The 20,750-nt window shown below is 42.0% G+C and overlaps 1 protein-coding gene across 7 annotated transcripts in view; it reads left to right on the forward strand.

The window, feature by feature from the left end:
• GPR65 (G protein-coupled receptor 65) overlaps positions 1–20,750 on the forward strand; it is a 143,255-nt gene that overhangs the window by 21,438 nt on the left and 101,067 nt on the right. Inside the window, exon 3 of one of the 7 annotated variants that reach the window (XM_040477941.1) lies at positions 206–1,887. The exons of the other annotated variants lie outside the window; for them this stretch is intronic. Coding sequence (XP_040333875.1) covers positions 685–1,710 — 1,026 coding nt within the window. The 5' untranslated portion in view covers positions 206–684 and the 3' untranslated portion in view covers positions 1,711–1,887. Of the gene's footprint in view, positions 1–205; positions 1,888–20,750 lie in introns of those variants that run through there. 7 annotated transcript variants of the gene reach the window in all.

Here is a 20,750-nt window from a genome sequence, read left to right on the forward strand (position 1 = left end):
TGGATAATTCTTATTGGAAATAGAAAAAATTTCTCAGCTTGATTTCCTTCACTGCAGTCAATTAAATAATTCCCCTTTTTAAATGCCTTCATTGTAATTTAATACATTTTTGCTACCTGCAAGCAGTGAAAAAAAAGAGGATTATTTCAAAATCGTGTTATACCCAGTAAACATCTAAACTATTCTAGTTCATCTTTCATTACAGAAACAAAGGCATTTAAAAAGAGATGTCAGTCTCTGTGAAAACAAAGCCTTCTGTATTCACTTGTGCACCAATCTCCTCTGAGTTTTGCAAAGAAAAACAAGTTGGAGACCACACTCTGTGGACACCGAGGGATGACCCAGTTGATTGCTGGGGGTTCTTCATCAGCATTCTGTGATAACAAGAACGTGGACTCCTTCTCGTTAAGATCCATGACCATTTGCGCTAACTGCCAGGAGGCTGGATTCTGACTTCCAACCACTGATATCTTTGTGAAAATCAGTCTACGTCCACCCTTTAAAAGCACTAACGAATTAATCAGAACTTTGGAAAGCAAAGAAGAATTGAGAAATTTTAGTAAAAGAATGAGATGTTAAAAACAAACTAGAAGGAGGCAAGGCTTCGCCTTGCTATTGACCTTCTCAGACCAAATGCAACTGCTGCTTTAAAACGAAAAGCAAAACAAAACAAACAAAACAAAAATGAACAGCACATGCCTTGAAGAACAGCACTACTTCGATCACTATTTATTTCCAGTTATTTACATCTTTGTGGTTATAGCCAGTGTTCCAGCCAATATTGGGTCTCTGTGTGTGTCTTTTCTGCAAGCAAAGAAGGAAAATGAATTAGGAATTTACCTCTTCAGTTTATCACTATCAGATCTGCTCTACACATCAACTCTCCCTCTATGGATTGATTACACTTGGAATAATGACAACTGGACGTTCTCCCATGCTCTGTGCAAAGGGAATGCTTTCTTCATGTACATGAACTTTTACAGCAGCACAGCATTCCTCACCTGCATCGCCGTTGACCGGTATTTAGCAGTTGTCCACCCTTTGAGGTTTTCTTTTCTAAGGACAAGAAGATCTGCCTTCGCGGTCAGCCTGTCCATCTGGGTGTTGGAAACCATGTTCAACGGTATCATTCTGTGGAAAGATGAAACGACTATAGAATACTGTGAGGCCAAAAAGTCTAATTTTACTTTATGCTATGACAAATACCCCTTGGAGAAATGGCAAATCAATTTGAACTTGTTTAGGACGTGTACAGGCTATGCAATACCTTTGGTCATTATAATGATTTGCAACCAGAAAGTCTACCAAGCTGTGCAGCATAATCAAGCCACGGAAAACAACGAAAAGAAGAGAATCATAAAACTACTTATTAGCATCACATTGACTTTCGTCCTGTGTTTCACTCCCTTTCATGTGATGCTGCTGATTCGCAGCGTTTTAGAGCATGATGTGAACCCTGATAAACATATATTTGACCACAACAAGTCCGGGAATCCAACTTACACAATGTATAGAATCACGGTGGCACTAACAAGTTTAAATTGTGTTGCTGATCCAATTCTGTACTGTTTTGTAACTGAAACAGGAAGAGCTGATATGTGGAATATATTAAAATTCTGTACTGGGAAGCTTAATAACTCACAAGGGCAAAGAAAAAGCATACTTTCTATGTCTACCAGAGACACCGTGGAGTTAGACATCCTGGAATAGAAGTGAAGACTTTTTCTTTTTTTTTAAGGTACACAGTATCATATCATCAAGTTTACATTTTGAAGAGGAAATCTAGCATGGGGGGGAGTAGGTGTTCCAATTGAATATTCTAATCTTCTTCAACTGAAATCTTTTAGAAGATCTTTTTTAATGAGTATTAAACAAAATTTAATATTACCCTAGTGACTCAGGATCGTTATTATTGATGGCAATTGATTTTTTTTTTTAATATATGCTATAACCTTTCAGAGGTCAGTAAGATGTATGGAACTCTATGTCCTTAAATCAGTGAGCTTTGTGTCTGCTTTTCATGATTTTTCTCAGTCATTCTATGGATTTCAGACCATCAACTATCCTTTTTCCCAACTGTATGTACCTGTCTCCAACAACCCCAGCTACTAAATACTGCTTCTAACCTTCTCATTAGTTAACAAATATTTATTGAGCTCTTTTTATACTAGGCTTTGTGTTAAGTATTGGGGTTACAGAAGAAATGGTCTCATGAAGTCTTAGGAAGTTTGCATCAACTTGGAAACCTAGTCATTAAGACTGGAAGACTTTTTATAAACAAAAAGCAAATGGGCTCTGAGCAAGAGTCTGAAGGCCTCTTCCGTGATGTAAATCTATGAGCTCTGTGAAAGCTCTTTCAGCTGCTCAGAGACCTTCTTTACTCCTTTAAAATGATAGTTTTTAAAAACTTTACAGTTAAGTACAACATACTTGAAATTATCAGAAGTTTAATGTCTAGACGAAAAGACCTATTATAGACAACAAAGAAACTTATTGCATTAAATCTTACATTCAGGGACTTCTTTTTGGACTTTGAATAGAGAATCTTGATACAATGTATTCTTTTATATTTGTATTTTCTCATTGTGGACATCACTCTGCCTAATTTTAAGTAAGCATTCATTAGGTAAACAATTTTATGAACCAAAGTATTTTTTTTTAAAGATTTTTTTTATCAGACACTTCCCCTTCTCCCCTTCTCTCCTTCTCTCCTTCTCTCCTTCTCTCCTTCTCTCCTTCTCTCCTTTCTCTTCTTTCTCTTCCCTCTCTGCTTCCGATCTGTCCTTCTACTCCTCCTCCCTGCAAAATGATCTGATTACAAATGTTTTGGTACCATTTGATGCCCTCACATTACCTGTTAACAACAACAACAACAACAACAATAAAAACCCGACTAATATCTTTTCAGTAATGAGGTTGTAGACACACACTAATAAATCAGTGAGTGCACATACTGTCTACATTTTCTATTAGAGTTTTCAGTGATGGTTCAGGTACACAAGAGAAAGCCATCTTGCTCTGAGGCTGTTTGCGTACTCTCTGTTCTTTGCATTTTTCTGATCGTAAAGTCTCTGGAGAATTAGTAGATTCTGTCTGGTCATGCTGAGATACACTTACATATGCCTAAAAGCTAAAGATCCACCACTAAAATGAAGAGTAATTAAAAGAGTTTCGACTGTTAATTAACTATTGGTAAATTATTGGCAGCCTGTAACGTGAATACTTGTAAAAGTAAGAGGTCTGGAAACAATGTTGCCCGCATCTGGAAACTCAAATGCCAATTAAGTGTCTTGTCCAAGATCACACAGTTAGGTTGGAAGCAGGGCCAGGCTTGAACCCCAAGATCTTGACTTCCCTCTAGAGTTGCTTTTCCTCCTTTATATTTGTTGGTTTGTTTGTTCTTAACACTTCGACCATTTCTTTCTGTAGGGATGCAAAAGATCTATACGCATGAAGAGTTATTCAGGAGAGTCATTGGACTTATATCAGAATAAGGGAAAAAAGGAGAGTTGTTTTATTAATGAATACCTCTGGCAATATAATCAGTTACATGGATAGTAGCTAAGATGATCTGTTACGAAGAGCTGGTCAGGACTTTCCCTCAGTTGGCTATATAAAGAGATGCGGCGAATACAGATCCGTGGCACCCTTAATAAGAATGTCCTACTTAATGATTAGCAACAGAATCATTGATTTAGAATGTTGTAGGGTAAATTAAAAATGAACCAAGCTGCCAAAATCTTCGAGCAGCCTATCCATCCTGTCAGAGCAGGCCAGTCTCGGAGAGCCCATGGTTGGGGGATGTCCTCCTGGTTTCAGGGCAAAGCACTCTAGACAGGATCTCCAATCACCTACAGTCCCAACATTGGAAAGTTAACCCTTCAGTTTTGAAAAGCTTTTTAAATTCCTAATTACAGTCCTCCATTGAACGGAAAGTCTGTCTGGAAGGAGAAAGACCTTGTCACTATTATCTTCCTGGGACTTTGTTGGCAGAAGACCCAGATGGGAATGCCACCCATCATCCACTTATGAACTGTTTGACCTTAAAGAATTTTCATGCTCTCCCTAAGGCTCAGTCTCTGTAGACTGCGGGGGCAATAGTAACACTTGCTTTTAACAAGTAGGCATGAAAAACACTTTGTAAAACTGTGATGAGATCTCTAAATGTTCATTATTACTAGTTATTCTCATCTTTGTCAAGATACGTGGACAGCTACCCAGTGATGAGGGAGCATAAGGCAAGCTGACACCCTGCAAACAACCCCTCCTGCCCCGCTCCCGACCACCCCGCCCCCCCCATCCTACCCCGCAGCCCAACCCACACCCCCTAAGTCACCTCCAAGCCCCACCCCCAGGTGGGATATGCCTGATATTCCTCAGGAACTCCCAGCTGCCCAAGAACAAAGGAAAGGAAAGAAAACAGATGGTTAACAGAGATCACAGTCCTGCAGGACATAAGTCTCCATCAGTTTACAAGTATCTTAGTAAATTACGAGAAAAAAAGGCAATCTTCTCCATAGCCTAATCTCCAGAAACCTATAAACTCGGTTTCCTGGAGCCCCACTGTCACCCCTCCATAGTGATAATGGGGGACAAAGGCAAGAAAGTAAAGTTAAATTTCTTTCTAACCTTCAGCCCATTGGCAAATACTTGAGGCAGGGGGAGTATAACATTTCTCCAGGAACCCCCTACCGTTTTAATAGTAATGATTTGCTAGAAGGAAAAACAACCTTCACTTGACAATAACTAGGCCTCCAGTGTCCTGTGAGTCTTCTTTAGCATATGAAAATCCCTTTGGAAACTTCCTCTTGCCTTTACCTCCCCAGACTCCGTAGTATATAACCACTCATTCTTCACAACCCCAGCGCAGCTCTTCTGCCCATGGGTCCTGTCCTCGTGCTCTAATAAAACCACCTTTTTTGCACCAAAAACACCTCAAGAATTCTCTCCTGGCCATCAGCTCTGAACCCCCATCACTCCAAAACCCTGTCACCAAGAGACAGAAGAGTTCTTAGGACACTGGGGCAGGAATGTAGCAACGTGAGCTGACCAGGGCTGGCTGCAGCACACCCTTGCCCTCTTTACTTCTTCCGGGTGGCTAAGCACATCCGTTAAGGTAACTTAAGGGTCTCCGTTGTTCCTGGCTCCGTGGCACATTCTCAACAGCGCCTGCTCCTGGCAGTTCGCAATTCTGTGGACGTCACCATGAACAGATGGGCAGGTGTCCGTCTTTAGTTGGTTTAAGTTTCTCCCTTTTCATTTCCTTATTCAGAATGTTATTTTTTATTTTCATGAACTCTAACGTTAGACATCTGAGACAGGCCAGTGAGCAAACTGAGCACAGGTTTTTAAAACCTCCATTCCTACCTAGTCTGAAGAAGCTTTGTGGGTGAAGAAGTTAAAAGATACCAAAAATAACCACCTCATTTGGATCAAATGATACAGCATCATCTGCTTAGGGGCAACCTTGGCAAATCTGCTTCCCCAACGTCATTTATTCCATTTCCTCTTGGTAATTTAAGCCATAAATTCTCCCAAAGACGTTATATTTCCATTCTTTAATGTTATGATCAGGTAAACAATTATTTACCAATTACCTCTGTTGACCTTGCAAACTTATTCATTTTGAATTACACAACACCAGTTTTAATTGTTGTAATGTTTGTTTATTTTTGAGAGAAAGAGAGACACAGAGCAAGCGGGGGAGGGGCAGAGAGAGAGAGAGAGACACAGATTCTGAAGCAGGCTCCAGGCTCTGAGACGTCAGCACAGAGCCCGACGTGGGGCTCACATCCACGGACCGTGAGATCATGACCTGAGCCAAAGTCAGTGCTTAACCGACTGAATCACCCAGGCACCCCTACACAAGGCCAATTTTAAAATAGAATCTGTGATGCATGGCATGGGGGCATTTCTTTTTCCAACGAATCTGTCTTGCCCTGGGCTGCTTTTAGTCCAGCCACCACTGCCATCAATCTGTCATTTATGCATGAGCCCCTGTTCTTAGCTGGCTAAACCGGTCCACAGGTTGCTATGGAAGCACAACAGCTACAACAACACCCTGACTCGAGAAGGCCTCTGTGATAATAGACGTCTTTGTCTAGGTCCCTTGGAGAACCCTGCCATGCATCAGTAGGCTGTTCCTCCGACAGACACACCCACATGCAAATAACACATATTCACAGACCCAACAACCTGCCCCGTCTCACAAAAACAAACAAACAAAAATTCCTGGGATCTTTCAGCACATGTTTGTACTATTATGTAAGATGTCTAATACCAACTAGGAGAACATGTATTACCTCTTTAATTTCTGAAATGATGTGCCACGTGGGTGTTTTCATTTTCTTTTTACTAGATCAGCAGTCAAGGGGTCATTGTTAAGATTCTGCCTATCTCTACTCCCTTCTTTTTCCCTCAGCCAGAAGTTGCAGCCAAAGACTCTTCTGGAAAATAGTACTCTGGAAAAACCCAGTTCTGACTGAGTTGTTTTATTTACATCTTCTGGGCAGAAACCGATGGGGAAGAATAACTGATGGGGAAGAAAGCAGGAACAGGGCACCTGGGTGGCTCAGTCGGATAAACGTCCAGCTTCAGCTCAGGTCATGATCTCACAGTTGGTGAGTTTGAGCCCCCCATTGGGCTCTGTGCTGACAGCTCAGAGCCTGGACCCTGGTTCAGATTCTGTGTCTCCCTCTCTCTGCCCCTCCCCTGCTCACACACACTCTGTCTCTCTCTCTCTCAAAAATAAATCAACATTAAAAAAATTTTTTAATAAATAGATAAAAGAAAGCAGGAACATCCTGTTTTGTTCTTTGTTTATAAAATAAACACCTGACTGGATTCAACTTAAAAAAAAAATGACCATTCGTTTCTTTTATTTTATTTTATTTTTTTTTTTTTGGCCTCTCATACAGCTTAAAGATGGAGCACAAGGTGATTAAGTTCATGTTATTTAGTTGCATTCGCCGAACGCCCCTTGTTTGCAGGAACAAGCTGACAATGGCAAAATTGGGTCAAACTTGGTTGAGGGGGAGCTATGTGGGAGTTTGGATTCCTTCTCCTCCAAAGATCCTTTTCTTGCTACATCATGTGTTGCTGGCCAAGACAAATCCCACAGAGGACTTGCCTGTGGCCACTAGGTGTCGATCATGTTTTAGTTAGAACCTTGTATGTTGTTCTGGGCTGACCGCCGCTCCCAAAGAGCAGAGTACCATAATCTGACGGTTTTTCTATCCAAGACACAAGACATATTCCCTATAAATTGGAAATGAAGGGGGGAAATGTTGAAATTCAGTTTGCATGACTTGTTTCTGTGCTTCCTGGAAAGCTCAGTAATCATCAGATAATTTCACTTGGTTTAAACTCCACATATATTTTTTTTCCAGCTGCTCAAAATTGCTCACCCTACATGTAAGAGAACACAGGCTACACTGTGTAATTACTGCAGGGTTGTGGGTATAACGTGGATGACTTATTTAGTTGTCTTACCCGTGTAAGAAAATCCTGGCCACCCTTCACATACATAGGCATGTAACACATTTGAAACATCAGAAGTTTGCAGTTCTACTATGATAAAATTATTATCTAGGAAATTCAAGAGGTAATTCAATATCTGTATGACTTTTAATTTCAAATTTATTGTTGTGATATCTCAGCACTAAAAATATATCTGTTGTTTTGAATCGTTTACATCTGTACCTCCCCAAAGATAAGTAAGGCAGTCATAACTTAATGGCGTTTACATATCATTAAACACATAATGGCTTCTAATCTGTTTTTCTTCTGCCTATAATTTTGTTAAGCCCTTTATGAAACACCAGTGAATCTTTACACATTTAGAAAATAGGTTATGATTTCTCAAATAATGTTGCAATTATGTGTTCCAAAAGCAAGCCAATAAAAAAACAAGCTAGGGAAGACTCCATATTGTTCGCCGCAAGCTCTGAGAATAAAAATATAAATTTTGTTATTGAGGAAATGTGTGCTCCATTAATTTCAAATCAAATACAACCAAGAAATCTTGCTCTACAATGATGTGACTTGCCGGTGCTATGAAAAATATTAACGTGAGTTCCTGGCATTTCATTGATCCCCCTCGGGTATGTAATTGAACTTGTAAACATCCTTCCAAAAGAATCCTGTTCAAAATTATTGTACAATTTATGGTGTTGGCTCCAAGACTGTTGACACTTACTAACAAATGGATGAACTTGGAAACCCTGATTTCATTTCACAGTTAATTATAGCACATCAAAGGATTGAAATAATGGACTAAAAAGTGCCTCTGTAGAAATGCCACAGAGAGGTGTACCATGAATCTTTGCAAGGACGCACGTGAGGGCCAGATCTATTAGGCTCTATCAGTGTTTTTCAATATATATACCTAAAAAGTATGTTCTCATGCCATTCACCCATTCATGGAGATGACACTTGCTGATGCTAAGGAAAGCCATTTTAAGTCTTCAGGGCAATGCCTTTGGTGCATCACTGGCAGTTCATCCAAGAAGGGAAAGTGTGAGGGGCGCCTGGGTGGCGCAGTCGGTTAAGCGTCCGACTTCAGCCAGGTCACGATCTCGCGGTCCGTGAGTTCGAGCCCCGCGTCAGGCTCTGGGCTGATGGCTCAGAGCCTGGAGCCTGTTTCCGATTCTGTGTCTCCCTCTCTCTCTGCCCCTCCCCCGTTCATGCTCTGTCTCTCTCTGTCCCAAAAAAAATAAATAAACGTTGAAAAAAAAAAAAGAAGGGAAAGTGTGATATCTGTGTTCAAAGGGACTGTGGGAAAGGAAGACCTACTTATTTCATTGTAACACTTGTCCAGTCTTCCTTGGATTAAAGGATTGCCAAGGCAAAGCAGGGTCTGAGATAAGCAGAGATTCTCCTTCTTGCTCTACACATCTTGTTCTGACCCTTAAAAGGACTACTATTAAGGGTGTTCTCACTAGTAATCAGAATTGTTTGTTGAGTGAATAAATGATAAGTTAGTTAATGGAGTGAACTAAGAATGGTACAATTTCATACTTTGTCCTAGCCCTAGAGTTCAGTATCTGAAACCCTTGCAACGATTTGGATTTTGGTTGAAAATTTTCAAGATTATATGGGAAAGTAAGTTTGAAGAGAGAGAGTGTCCTTTTTAGAAAGCCTTAATTAACATTTTTTACATTTGTTAAAGTAAAACAGATACAGATATTATCAATGACATATTATTCATCTTAAATCCATAAAAACAGGTCGTGTCATGTTGATTTCCATCTATCACTCCTTACTTATAAGAAATTTTATGATGTTCATTCCCCAAATCTTTGGTAAGATGTTAGAAAATTGACTTGATCGTATTGCAGACTATTCAATAACATGAGTCTGTTCGTTGATTCAGTGCTAAATATATATGTATATTTATATATAATTTATATATGAATTGCTACCTTTTCTTTAAATGAATTTAATTGCAACTCCCAGCCCAGATACCACCAAGCTATAGGAAATTCCATCTCAGTCATTACTGGGCTGTCCTCCTCTTTCAGGTTCATACCAGAATCAGGGAGATTCACACCATGCTAAGAAAATAGAGCAGTGGTCTTCGATTTCCAGTCTCTAACAAATCACCACGGATGTTACCTAAGCTGTCGTTACCAGTGTAACCTCACTGGCTCTTTGCTGCCTCCCTGACTATCCTGGGGCACAGGGCTCATTGACAAGACTGAGTAGAAACCGTCTGACATTCCCTTCAAAATCCATTAGTTCTTGGCTTCAGGAGTGGGCCATGCACCTGAGTTAAGCCAATCAAAGCAGCCCAATGCCCTGGACCAACGATTCAGTGGGTCCAGTGGTGGGCATGTGACCTAACCTGCTCGTAATGCTAGGATAAGGGCTCTGGCTTTTGCTCTGGATGATGTGCTAGGCAGTTAAGGTACTGGAATCTCATGGCCATTTGTGGTTATGAAATATCCATCACGTGGAAGAAAAGAAGAACTCAGGGAATGGCAGAGCACTGGACCTGGGTCCTATGATGTGATGAGCCTCTGCACACTACAGTTACATGAACCAAATAAACCTCCTTGTTCTTTAAATCAATCTGAGTCAGGGTTTTTTCCTTCTTAGAACCGCAAAGGGTCTTACTGGAATGTGGAACGTGGAAGTGAGGGTGCTGTAAGATTGTTGAATAAGCGGGGCTGAAGATGTATAATGGAGAGGGCAATGAGAACATGTCTAGCTGGTGAAGTTAGTGGCCATTGTTATTAAATGGTAGCAAAATAACCATTTAAACTGTTTCCTGTTGCAACCTGGGACTCAGAAAATGTCTACCAAGGCTCTCACATCAGGGAATTGCCAAAAAAAAAAAAAAATCAAGACATTGGAGTCTTTGAGCTTCTTTTTACAGGCTTCAATAAAGTTCTGCAAGAGAAAGGTAAAATAATTCAATTTTTGTAAGACCTTTCCTGATATATTTTCAAATCTAATAAATGCTGCTGCCTTGAGGGGCCCATTCACTAAAGCGATGTGTTTTCACACTTCAGAAAAAGGGTGAATTTTAGCTAGAAAAAGGAAGTCAGTATTATCTGTGAGTCACTAGTGAGCAGAGTGTCAAAAGCTAGACATTATGGAGAAAGAAACAAATTTTGAAACTCCTCAGTCTTCCTTTTCATATCAAGAACCAAACTAGATGACTTACACTCAGAGTCTCCTATAAGGGAAGTGAGAACAAGTTATGAGATAAAGGAAGCTCTTATTATGCAAGAAAATAGAAAAGCCTGGCATCCTGACCCCACTGGCCCTGGGGATGAGACAAGGAAAAATTAGAATAAATATGTCAGAGACAAATGTTCAGGCTCACAACCTGAGGAGCAGTGGGAACTTCCAGAGTTGGTGAGAGGGAAGAGTCAATGCTAGCAATGTGCTTTCCCTACAGACAGCTGCAAGCCTCTGGGAGAAATCCCATATTCATTATGAAGCATATCAGTGTAGTACCCAAATAGAGATTAGCGTACAGTTGTGCTGGTTGAGCACTGCACAAGAAATCCATGTCTGAGGGGCACCGTTCATTTCACAGACATTGTGGATTTATACATTTATTATGGCAGCTTTGGAGCATTGGCAGCAAAGTATTCTAACAGAATCAGCATGACTGGAAGAAAAGTGTCTTAAGGAAGATGCATTTTTTTCTGATTGGCATAGAATGCCATATGAGCAGCTTAACCTGGCCTCACCCCTGCCATCACAAGGTCATGTAAGCCTCTTCCACTCCAGAGCCATCATGGGAGGAGCTAGGGTACGTGGAACTTACCTGTAAAACTGAGTGTTTACCCCAAAGTAGCTGAGTTAAACCAGTTAGACAGTTTATGCAGGAAGGGGTCGAGATATTTTTAATTCACAAGCAGAATAACTTTTTGTACCCTGCTACTCAGCAGGTTGGTGTCTCGGAAGAAGAGACCAGTGAGGCAAAATAAAGCTGCTTTTTTGTGTGTGCACAATTGGGTTTTAGTGTGACCATTGCCTCTCAGATGTCAAAGCTTTGACTGGAGGTGGCCTGCTGGAACAGAGAGAGAAAGAAGCATACTTTTCTTCTAAAAAATCCCGTCTACCTATGACCTACCTATAAGCCAGGTTGATTGTACGTCCCATCACTAGAGCAATGATTCTCAAACTTTAATGTTTATAAGAATCATCTGGGAATCTTGGTTCAAAAGATCTCTGTTCAATAATTCTGAGGCAGACACTGAGACACTGCATTTCTAGCAAATTCCCAGGTGATGCTGATGCTGCCAGGCCCTGGGTCCAGGTGTTGAGTTGCACAGTTTTAGAGACTAGAGTCACAGTTCTCAGACTTTTGCATGCAATAGAGTCATGTGGAAGACTTGTTAAAATGGAATGCTGTGTTGCTACAACATTGTGATTTATAATAAGACATCCATAGCTGGTCTTCGGCGGGCTTTCTGACACAGAGCTCCTGAAACCCTTGGGATTTCCTAAGTGATAAAAGTCCTAGGGGCATCTCTGTTTCTAATATTTGGTCTTTGACTCCATCCCTGACATACAGCTCCTGAAAGTCTTATAATTCCTAAGTCATAAGACTGTCTTGCTTTAATGAGGTGATTGGGTGGGCTCGTGGATGGGGCATAGATGAGACTGGTCACTGGAGAGAACAAGACATGATTAGAAGTTTAGAATCTTCAGGGGCGCCTGGGTGGCTCAACCGGTTAGCGTCTGACTCTTGGTTTCGGCTCAGATCACGATCTCAAGGTTCGTGGGTTTGAGCCCCGCACTGAGCTCTGTGCTGATGATGCAGAGTCTGCTTGGGATTCTCTCTCTCCCTCTCTGTCTCTGCCCCTCCTCTGCTCAGTCTCCATCTCTCTCGCTCGCTCTCTCTCTTGCTCGCTCAAAACCAAATATATATTTAAGTTAGAATTTTAAGCCTCACCCCCGTTCTCTTGAGAAAAGAAAAGGGTTAAAAATGGAGTTCATGATTGATCATGCTCTACCTGAGGAAAACCCCTTAAAAATCCCCAAAGTTGAGTTGAGGGAGCTTCCAGGTGGGCAAACACATTCACCCTGCAAGGATAATGCACCCAACTCCGCAGGGACAGAAGCTCCTGCACCTGGGACCTTCCCAGATGTTACCCAATGAATCTCTTCACCTGGCTGCCCATCTGTATCTTTTATCACATCCTTTAATAAACTGGTCCGTGTAAGTGTTTCCCAGAGTTCTGTGAGCAGCTCTAGCAGATGAATGGAACCCGAGGAGGGATTATGGGAGCCTGCTTTGTAGTCAGATCAGACAGAAGTTGTGGGTAACCTGAAACCTACTTGCAGTTGGCATCTGACGTGGGTGGAAGCAGTCATGGAGAACTGAGACCTCAACCAGTGGGATCTGACCCTGGCTCCAGGTAGACAGCATCAGAATTGCGTTACATCGCAGGACACCAAGCTCGTGCCGCAGAATTGTTTGTTGTGGAGAAAAATTCCCACACGTGTGGTGACCAGAAGTGTCAGAAGTGGAGTGTTTTGTGTGAGTAGTAAAAAAAGACACACAAAACACATACTGTAGGGAAAAACTGGGTAGGGTTTTCCTTTACACCCCCATTCCCAGAGCTTCTGATCCGGTAGGGGTGGGGTGGGGCATTTCTGACAAGTTCCCCAGGAACTGATGTAGGCAGGCCATACTTCTGACAACTCCTGCTCTAATAATGCAGCCGTATCCCAGGCCCTTCTTTATCAATTACCCCTACCCAGAATAAAGGTACAACCTCTCCCACAGTGAGGATACAACTGGCATAGGGTCCATAGGCAAGGGGTATATTTGTGGGTCCCTTCCAGTCTCGAGTTCAGTCCTAACCTGTGGCTGCTAAGAGACAGAAATCATCAAGACTCAAAAACCATGACCGAAACGGTTTCTGGCTATGGTCTCCAACTAGCAGAGTTGACGAGAAGCAATTAGACTGAAAGCTGTCAGATTAAGGAAGCTGGACAGTCTTTCCCCTCTCTGGTCTCATGGCACGGTGGTGAGGACACATGTGGGTTCTTTGCCATGCCTTAGCTAGTGGTGTTCACCTGTATCCCCTCCACTAGGTCAAAAGCTGTTTGAGAGCAGAAACCATGTTTTATTCACCTCTGTATGTCCTTCAAACCAATGCTTAGGTCCCTTCCTGGAAAAGAGCATAGAGCTGTATACATTCTAGATGTAGCAGGAATCATATTTAGAAGATATTAAAGTGATTACACTTTCCATTCCCATATAAGTGATGTTCTCTCAATGCCCTTCCATCATTAAAGCCCAGTTTATTGTCCAGGAAAAAGGAAGGAGTTATCCAAAAGTCATAGTTCATGAAAGAAAATACTACTTTGTGATGTCTCACTGGGCAGAAAGATGAAGCAGATGTACCGTCTGATTCTAGAAGAAAGCCATAGGGTAGAGAAAGCTAGAGCAAGCGAGAGGACATGTCCCTGGCATCACACCTAGAGAGGTCAATGAGAAAAGTCAGAAACAGAGAGGGTTTCTGCTCCATAGTCTGTTTGGGGACCAGGGAGGGGACCACCTTCAGGGAACTCCCACACCAAAATGAGAAAACAGCAAGAAACAGGAAAATAGACATGGGGCATACCATGCTTATGCAAAAAAAGATACCTGGGGATTGGTAGACTCATGGGACAGGGGCAAGGAGGGTATTTAAGCATTCTCACATGCTCCTAGAGGTGGGAGGGTATGGAAGAGTGAGGAGGGCCAATGGGTCTACCATGGATCACCGTGGGGGAAATGTGATCTCTGTGGCAAAAGCTGCAGGTAGGTAACCTAGAGCCAGGACAGGATGGAGCAGACTGCTAAGATCTAGAAGATCTGCAGACAGAGTGAGGACACAGGTAAGGGGGAACACTAGACCCCCACTAGGTCAGATCATAAGTTATGTTGACTATCAGGAAGATGCCAGATGGACAGGCAGGACATCTTCTCAAAGGCCAGAGAGGACCAGAGAACAGCCAGCACCAGGACCAGCAGGTAGACATCACCCCCTTCCCCCTCTGCAGAGAGGACAGGTAAGCTTTCCTTTCCTCCCAAGAGCCATCTTATGGGAGGTGCCATTCTGTGGGATATCTAAAAGGAGTCCTAAAGGCAACAGGAGTCTTGTTGGATTTGACTGTTTATCCAAAAGATACTAAACAAGTCTTTAAGAGATTGCATAAGCCAGCCCAGACTGAAATACCTTGTACAAATTTTAAGTGTTTTTCCCCACCGTCAGTGGGAATGGAGTTTCCAGGGCAGGAGAATAAGTTTCTTTCCCACATGCAAATGTAGTCTGTAAAAATGTGACCTCACAACTCAACAAATGTTTGGCAAATTGTGTAGGATTATGCTGGTACACTCATTTTTTACATAAGGCTAGCTTACTTAAGCTAAAGTTTCATCCACTGGGAAACAACAGCAGAAAACCGAGCTACTGTCAAGAGCCTAGAAACAATATCCTGGTCATTGGGTGCTGGAAGGATGGGTGGGTGGATAATAAGGAGGATTAAACACTCTTCAAAAGTGTCCTTCCTCTTTTCTCCAAAGCTCATCTGTTTCTCTGGCATTCATTTGATGAAAATGAATTCAGTCTCTTCCAAGGAAGATACACATAAAGACAGAATGCTAATAATCACAACACCTATAACCACATCTTGCTTATAGTAGGCACTGAATATGTATTTGGTCATTTGATGTGATTAGATTTGAAGAGAGATATGAAAATTACGTGCTGTGCTTGGTTGATTGAATTGAAGGGGGTAGGACGACGTGAGATCTCTTAGGAATATCAATGTGGCTAACAAGGGCTGCGTATAGTCTTTCTCTGCAGTAGCCTTGATTGGACCGAGAACAGGTCGGCCCCTCTACTATCCTGAAAGTGCTGGGAACAGAGAATGAGCTCATTGCAAGACTTAACTTCCTTCCTAGTTCTACCTGAGTTAGAAGATTGGCCACTGTTTCTCCTCCTCCATATTTAGTTCTAGAAAGACATTTGAAGAACATCTACTACATGTTTCTTCTATTATAGATAAGGAATCTGAGCCCAGCGAGGTAAAATAAATTACCAGAGATCCCACAACTTCTCCATGACAGAGATTGGAATAAGGTTCACATCTCCCAGGTCAAGAGTTTTTCCTTTACTGCAGATTCTTTTGGAGGCCCGTGACAAATCAGACCGTCTGAAGGGAAAAAAAAGATTATTGGTCTAGAGAAGAAAAGTCCAGGGGCAATTTCAGGTATGGCTGAATTCAGATGCTCAGCTCATGTTGCCAGGAGCACATTTTTTGCCATCTTCTTGTTCTGCCTTTTGTATTTTAGAAGATTTTATATCATGTCAAAGATGGTTCCTGGAACCTCCAGACTTAGGCTCCACAGCTTAGAAAATCCAGTGGGAAGAGAGTCTCTTTCCTGATACTTTTGGCAAAAATCATGATTCTGGTTCCCCTGACTTTGTTCCTCACTTTAAAGCAGTCGTTACGGTTAGAGGTATACAGTTCTCAATTCTCATAGACCATGCCTGCTCCTGGAGTTAGGGCGGTCATATCTTAATTTTGGAGACTGAAAGAAGAAGAGAGGGTGGCTTCTCAAAGGAAAGTCAGAATGCGGTTATCTAGAGAGGGAGGGAGGAGAGTCTGTTTCTGAGACTGCATCCTTCTAGACTGTGTGGTCCAGATACACCTGTGACATCAGACACACACCTTGCATTATTCTCCATTGAAAGGGATATAGGTTTATCCAATTTGGGTTTTTTTTTATTTTTTTAATGTTTATTTTTTTATTTTTGAGAGAGAGAGAGAACATGAGCCGGGGAGGGGCAGAGAGAGAGGGAGCCACAGAATCCGAAGCAGGCTCCAGGCTCTGAGCTGTCAGCACAGAGCCTGATGCGGGGCTCGAACCCACAAACTGTGAGATGGTGACCTGAGCCGAAGTCGGACACTTAACCGACTGAGCCACCCAGGTGCCCCGGTTTATTTAATTTCTGAAAGGGGAGAAATTGGACTCCTCCGCATCAAGGACAGATACTTTCCACAATGTGCATCCTGAAAGGTAATGTCGGGAAGGGCCAGAGGCAAAGACACCGCTGGGGCTGAAGGGGCAAAAGCAGGGACTGGTTCCCAAACCTGGAGGCGCAGAGGGCTGTCTGCAGAGTGTGGCTGGCCTGAAGCTGTGACCTTTCTTAAGGATACAGGCTCCAAATAGCAGCTGGGGGAAGGGACAGATACCCAAACCTTTCTCTTCTCCCCTCCTTCCAGTTTTCTGCAGGAGCTCCCTATTCAACAAACTGAACTGCTAGGAAGCCAGAGGTGAGGAATTGTGTTGCTGTGGCTCATGAGGTCAGCCTCTGGGGCACAAAGCTGGGTGGAGAAGGATGTCTGGATGAGGAACAGACAAGTATTCCATTTCTCAGTTATAGTCACGCTCTCCTCACGGGCTAAATCAGGGAAATATCCATGAGATGTCTGAACGTAGGCCCACGTCTAAATTCCTGTACTGCAACGTTGCCTGCCAAACATCTATAATAAAAATCAATCGAGGCACACGGGGTTGTGAGCAAACGTGACAGCAGCATCCATGATGTCCACTGGGGCTTTTTGTTGGTTTGGGGTTAGAGTTTTTGTTCCTTTATTTACTAGCTCTGTGAAACCTTGAGCAAACCAGATAACCTCTCGGAGACTGAGTTTCCTCATTTTTAATATGGAGATAACATTTCCCCTACCCATCTAATGGTATTTACTATTCAGTACAAATGAAAAATTGGATATGAAAGTGTTTGGGGAATAATAAAGCACTAATTTTATACTGATCATTTAAACCTTCGTGTGTGAGCCTAAGAAATAGATTAGTGTGCTTTATTTATGGCTATGAATTCTTACATCAAGAAAAGTTCCAAAGCCCATTTAACTCTTTTCCATCTGTGGCATTTTTTACCGGGTGAATGTTGAAGTGAATTAATGATATATTAACCTCCCAGTGACTCCAGGCTGGCTTAAGGAGATGATTTACTGTAAAAGTTCAAGTTTTCTGCTTGACAAGTGAGTCACTGTGCTTATTATATGTTTATGAGTAGGCAGATGCACACAATGTCCCCATGTGTCCCAGTGAGTTGTGAAAGTCCTGTAAAAGCAGCACATTAGCCATGGATCTTCCTGCCATGTCTCTCCTGCAGTTTGCTGAGAATGTTTTCCATAACATAGCTGAGCTTATCACAACTCATTTCTGCACTGCTGGCTCCTAGGTTGCCTAGACTTCTGACCCCCAGATTGGAAGCTGGGGTTTGATAAAAACTACTTTAGAGAAAATGGCCCCACTTCTCTCATTGCCTCTCACCCCCTCCTCCTCTTCACCGCCCCGCCCCACCCGGCCCTGCCAATCCCTTTGTAAATATTCTGGTTCCTGAACCTCTTTTGATCAGATTCCCTTATTGTCCCAGTTTCTTGAGAACTCATCAGTGATAGCCTCTGTGAGAACAATGAGAGTGGACCATGTGCTGAGGACTCTACATCCAAAATTTTAATTCCCCCCACAGGATGTGCGAAGTAGATGTTTTTATCTCCGTTGTACACAAAAGGACTGAAGTTTGGAGAAGCTAAAAGCAGAACAAGATTTCAACTCAAATATCTGAGTCCCAAAACCGTGACTCTGACCACCATACTAGATAGACTTTCTGTTTCCATTTTGTTCTAGCAGGGTTTTTGTTTTTTTTTTTTTTTTTTGGTTTTTTGTTTTGTCTTTCTCTCTCTTACAGTAAATCTGATTGATCCCCATTGGATCAAGATGCAGGGGAGTTTTGTCCCTCTAATTTCATGGGACATGTGTGTACACATTACAGATACATGGGGCAGATACTTGACTGCCACTCTCTCCTGAGGACCCCATGTTAACAGCAGAGCAGGGACCAATCATATTGAATTGCTGTTCTCGGAGAGTCACTATGAAGTCTAAATTCTAATTATTATGATACCACATAAAGCTCAGGGCCATCAGTGAGGTGAATGGTCAAGAGACAGCGTGATCAGTTTTGCAACCACTCTTGTGATAAAAATATCACAACAGATTTTTGAAATATAAAAACTAAGAATGCTAAATGGTTTGCAAGTTACTTTTATTGAAGTATAGTTGACACACAGTGTTACCTTGGTTTCAGATGTACAAAATAGTGATTCAATAAGGCTATATGTTATACTACGCTTACGACAAACGTAGCTTCCATCTGCCACCATACGACGCTACCACAATACCATTAACTATACTCCCTGTGCTGTACCTTTCGTCCTTATGACTTATTCACTCCATAACTGGAAGCCTGTGTCCCCCCCCCCACTCCCTTTCACCCATTTTTCCCATTCCCTCCACCCTTTTCCCTCTGACAACCATCGGTTTGTTCTATTTATGTGTCCGTTCTGCTTTTTTTTTTTAATGTTGGTTTGTTGTGTTTTTTAAATTCCACATATAAGTGAAATCATGTGGCGTTTGTCGTTCTGACTTACTGCATATAGTCTATATATGCAATTTAGTCTATTCATCCTACGTGATAGCTATAAGAGGTTAAGCCCAGTGATATAAAATTTACCCCTGGTAAAGTTCTCAATCAATTTCATGCTGTTCGATTCCATTTCATTTACTTCTTAAGTACTTTGGAGAAGCATGTGAGGGGAAGAAAAGTACACCCATCTTTTTAAATGATATCATAAGGGATAGTAAACAACTTAATAGAAAGAAAGGAAAAACACTTGATTCGTTCATTCTTTCAGCATTTTTGTCAAGTGCCTAATTTTTGCTAGGTGCTTGGAGTATGGGAAGCTTACAGTCTAATAGGGGATCCAGGGATACACAATACCACATAGTGAGTATTACAGCAAGGGCTAAGAAGGGTCAGTGGGCATGACCAATACTAGCTCAATTTTACAGCATCCAGGAAAACGTCCAAGAACATTTGCTGCCTCCTCTGAGATCTAACAGCTGAGTAGGCATTAATCAACTGGTAGAGGGTATTTCAGGCTAAGGGGCAGCAAATAGAAAGGCCTGGCTCCATTTTAAGGAAATGAAAGTAGTTCAGTGTTGTCGTAGCCTGACCGTGAGGAAGGAAGTGGCAAAAGATAAAGGGTGGAAAGAAGCAGAAGTTAAATCTTAGAGAGTGTCTTAGTTAAGATAAATAATTTGGACTTTTATGGTAAGGTCAATAAGCAGCCATTAAAAAGTTTTAAGCTAGAATGACATGATCAAATTTGTGCTTTAGGAAATTATTCTTGTCTGAGCATCCAAGAGGACACTGGTGTGGGTTGGTGAACTAGTGAAGTGACATTGACCTTCATCTCTGAGGAGTCTGAGTCCTTATTTACCTTGCCTTTGTTTGCCCATAGTTGTTACAATACAACTGTGTGTAAACTCTTCATAAAGCAAACTCATATTCAGGTTAAATATCAATTCCAGTAAAGGACACATTTCTGTCACCCCAGAATGGAAGATGTCTGTTATAATCCACCTGCTCCAAAAGGCTGGCTGATCTCCTTGGTCTCTGCTCCTGGCAAGTTAGGCATGTAAGAGTAGCATTAGCTAGGTCAGAGGGATCCTGTACAAGCCTCTGTGTCTGCCACATGACCACTCTGTTCTTGGGCCCATTGTCCAGCACAGAGGCAAATCAATGAGAGAGATTGGCTGACCTACTCAGCACGAGTCAGCCTTTCCCTCTGGCTGTTGAGACACCCCTTTGAAGTAGGTGTTTTCTGTGGGCAATTATATCTGCATGCTTTGTGCACACTCCTATGGGCCAATCTACATACCTCTTCCAGACTTTCTTGTCCCTAGTTTTCTAGTCCTGTCCCTTCCAGACTCTAGGTGAGTCATCCGTACGAAATGGATAACCAAGGGATACTGCTCATCCGTTTCCCACTGGGTTAGAATTGAGCAGTCAGTCACACCTAGTGGCAGCCTGCTTGTTAACAAATCCTCATATTAGCTCTCCTTATATCCCTTCTGTTTTCTCCATGTCCTTCACTACTGATCTCTGGGATTGGAATCAGCCCTTTGCTTTAAGCTGTGCTTCTAAGGAAGCCCAGGTTAAAATACTTGGTATAAGGAATGGCCCTAACAGTCAACTACTAGTGGTCTAGTGCCCTGCACTGGGTGCGTGGAAGCTGGTTGAATATTCATCCCAGGCTATAAAATTTTAACGTAAAATCATACTAGTGACAGCTATAAAGAAAGTGCCCCAATGTTACAGATGTATTTTCCCCTTCTCACTAGAGTGAAGTTCAAT

Source organism: Herpailurus yagouaroundi, unplaced genomic scaffold (genome assembly GCF_014898765.1).
Source record: "Herpailurus yagouaroundi ecotype Mexico unplaced genomic scaffold, PumYag 141, whole genome shotgun sequence".
Classification (NCBI taxonomy): domain Eukaryota; kingdom Metazoa; phylum Chordata; class Mammalia; order Carnivora; family Felidae; genus Herpailurus; species Herpailurus yagouaroundi.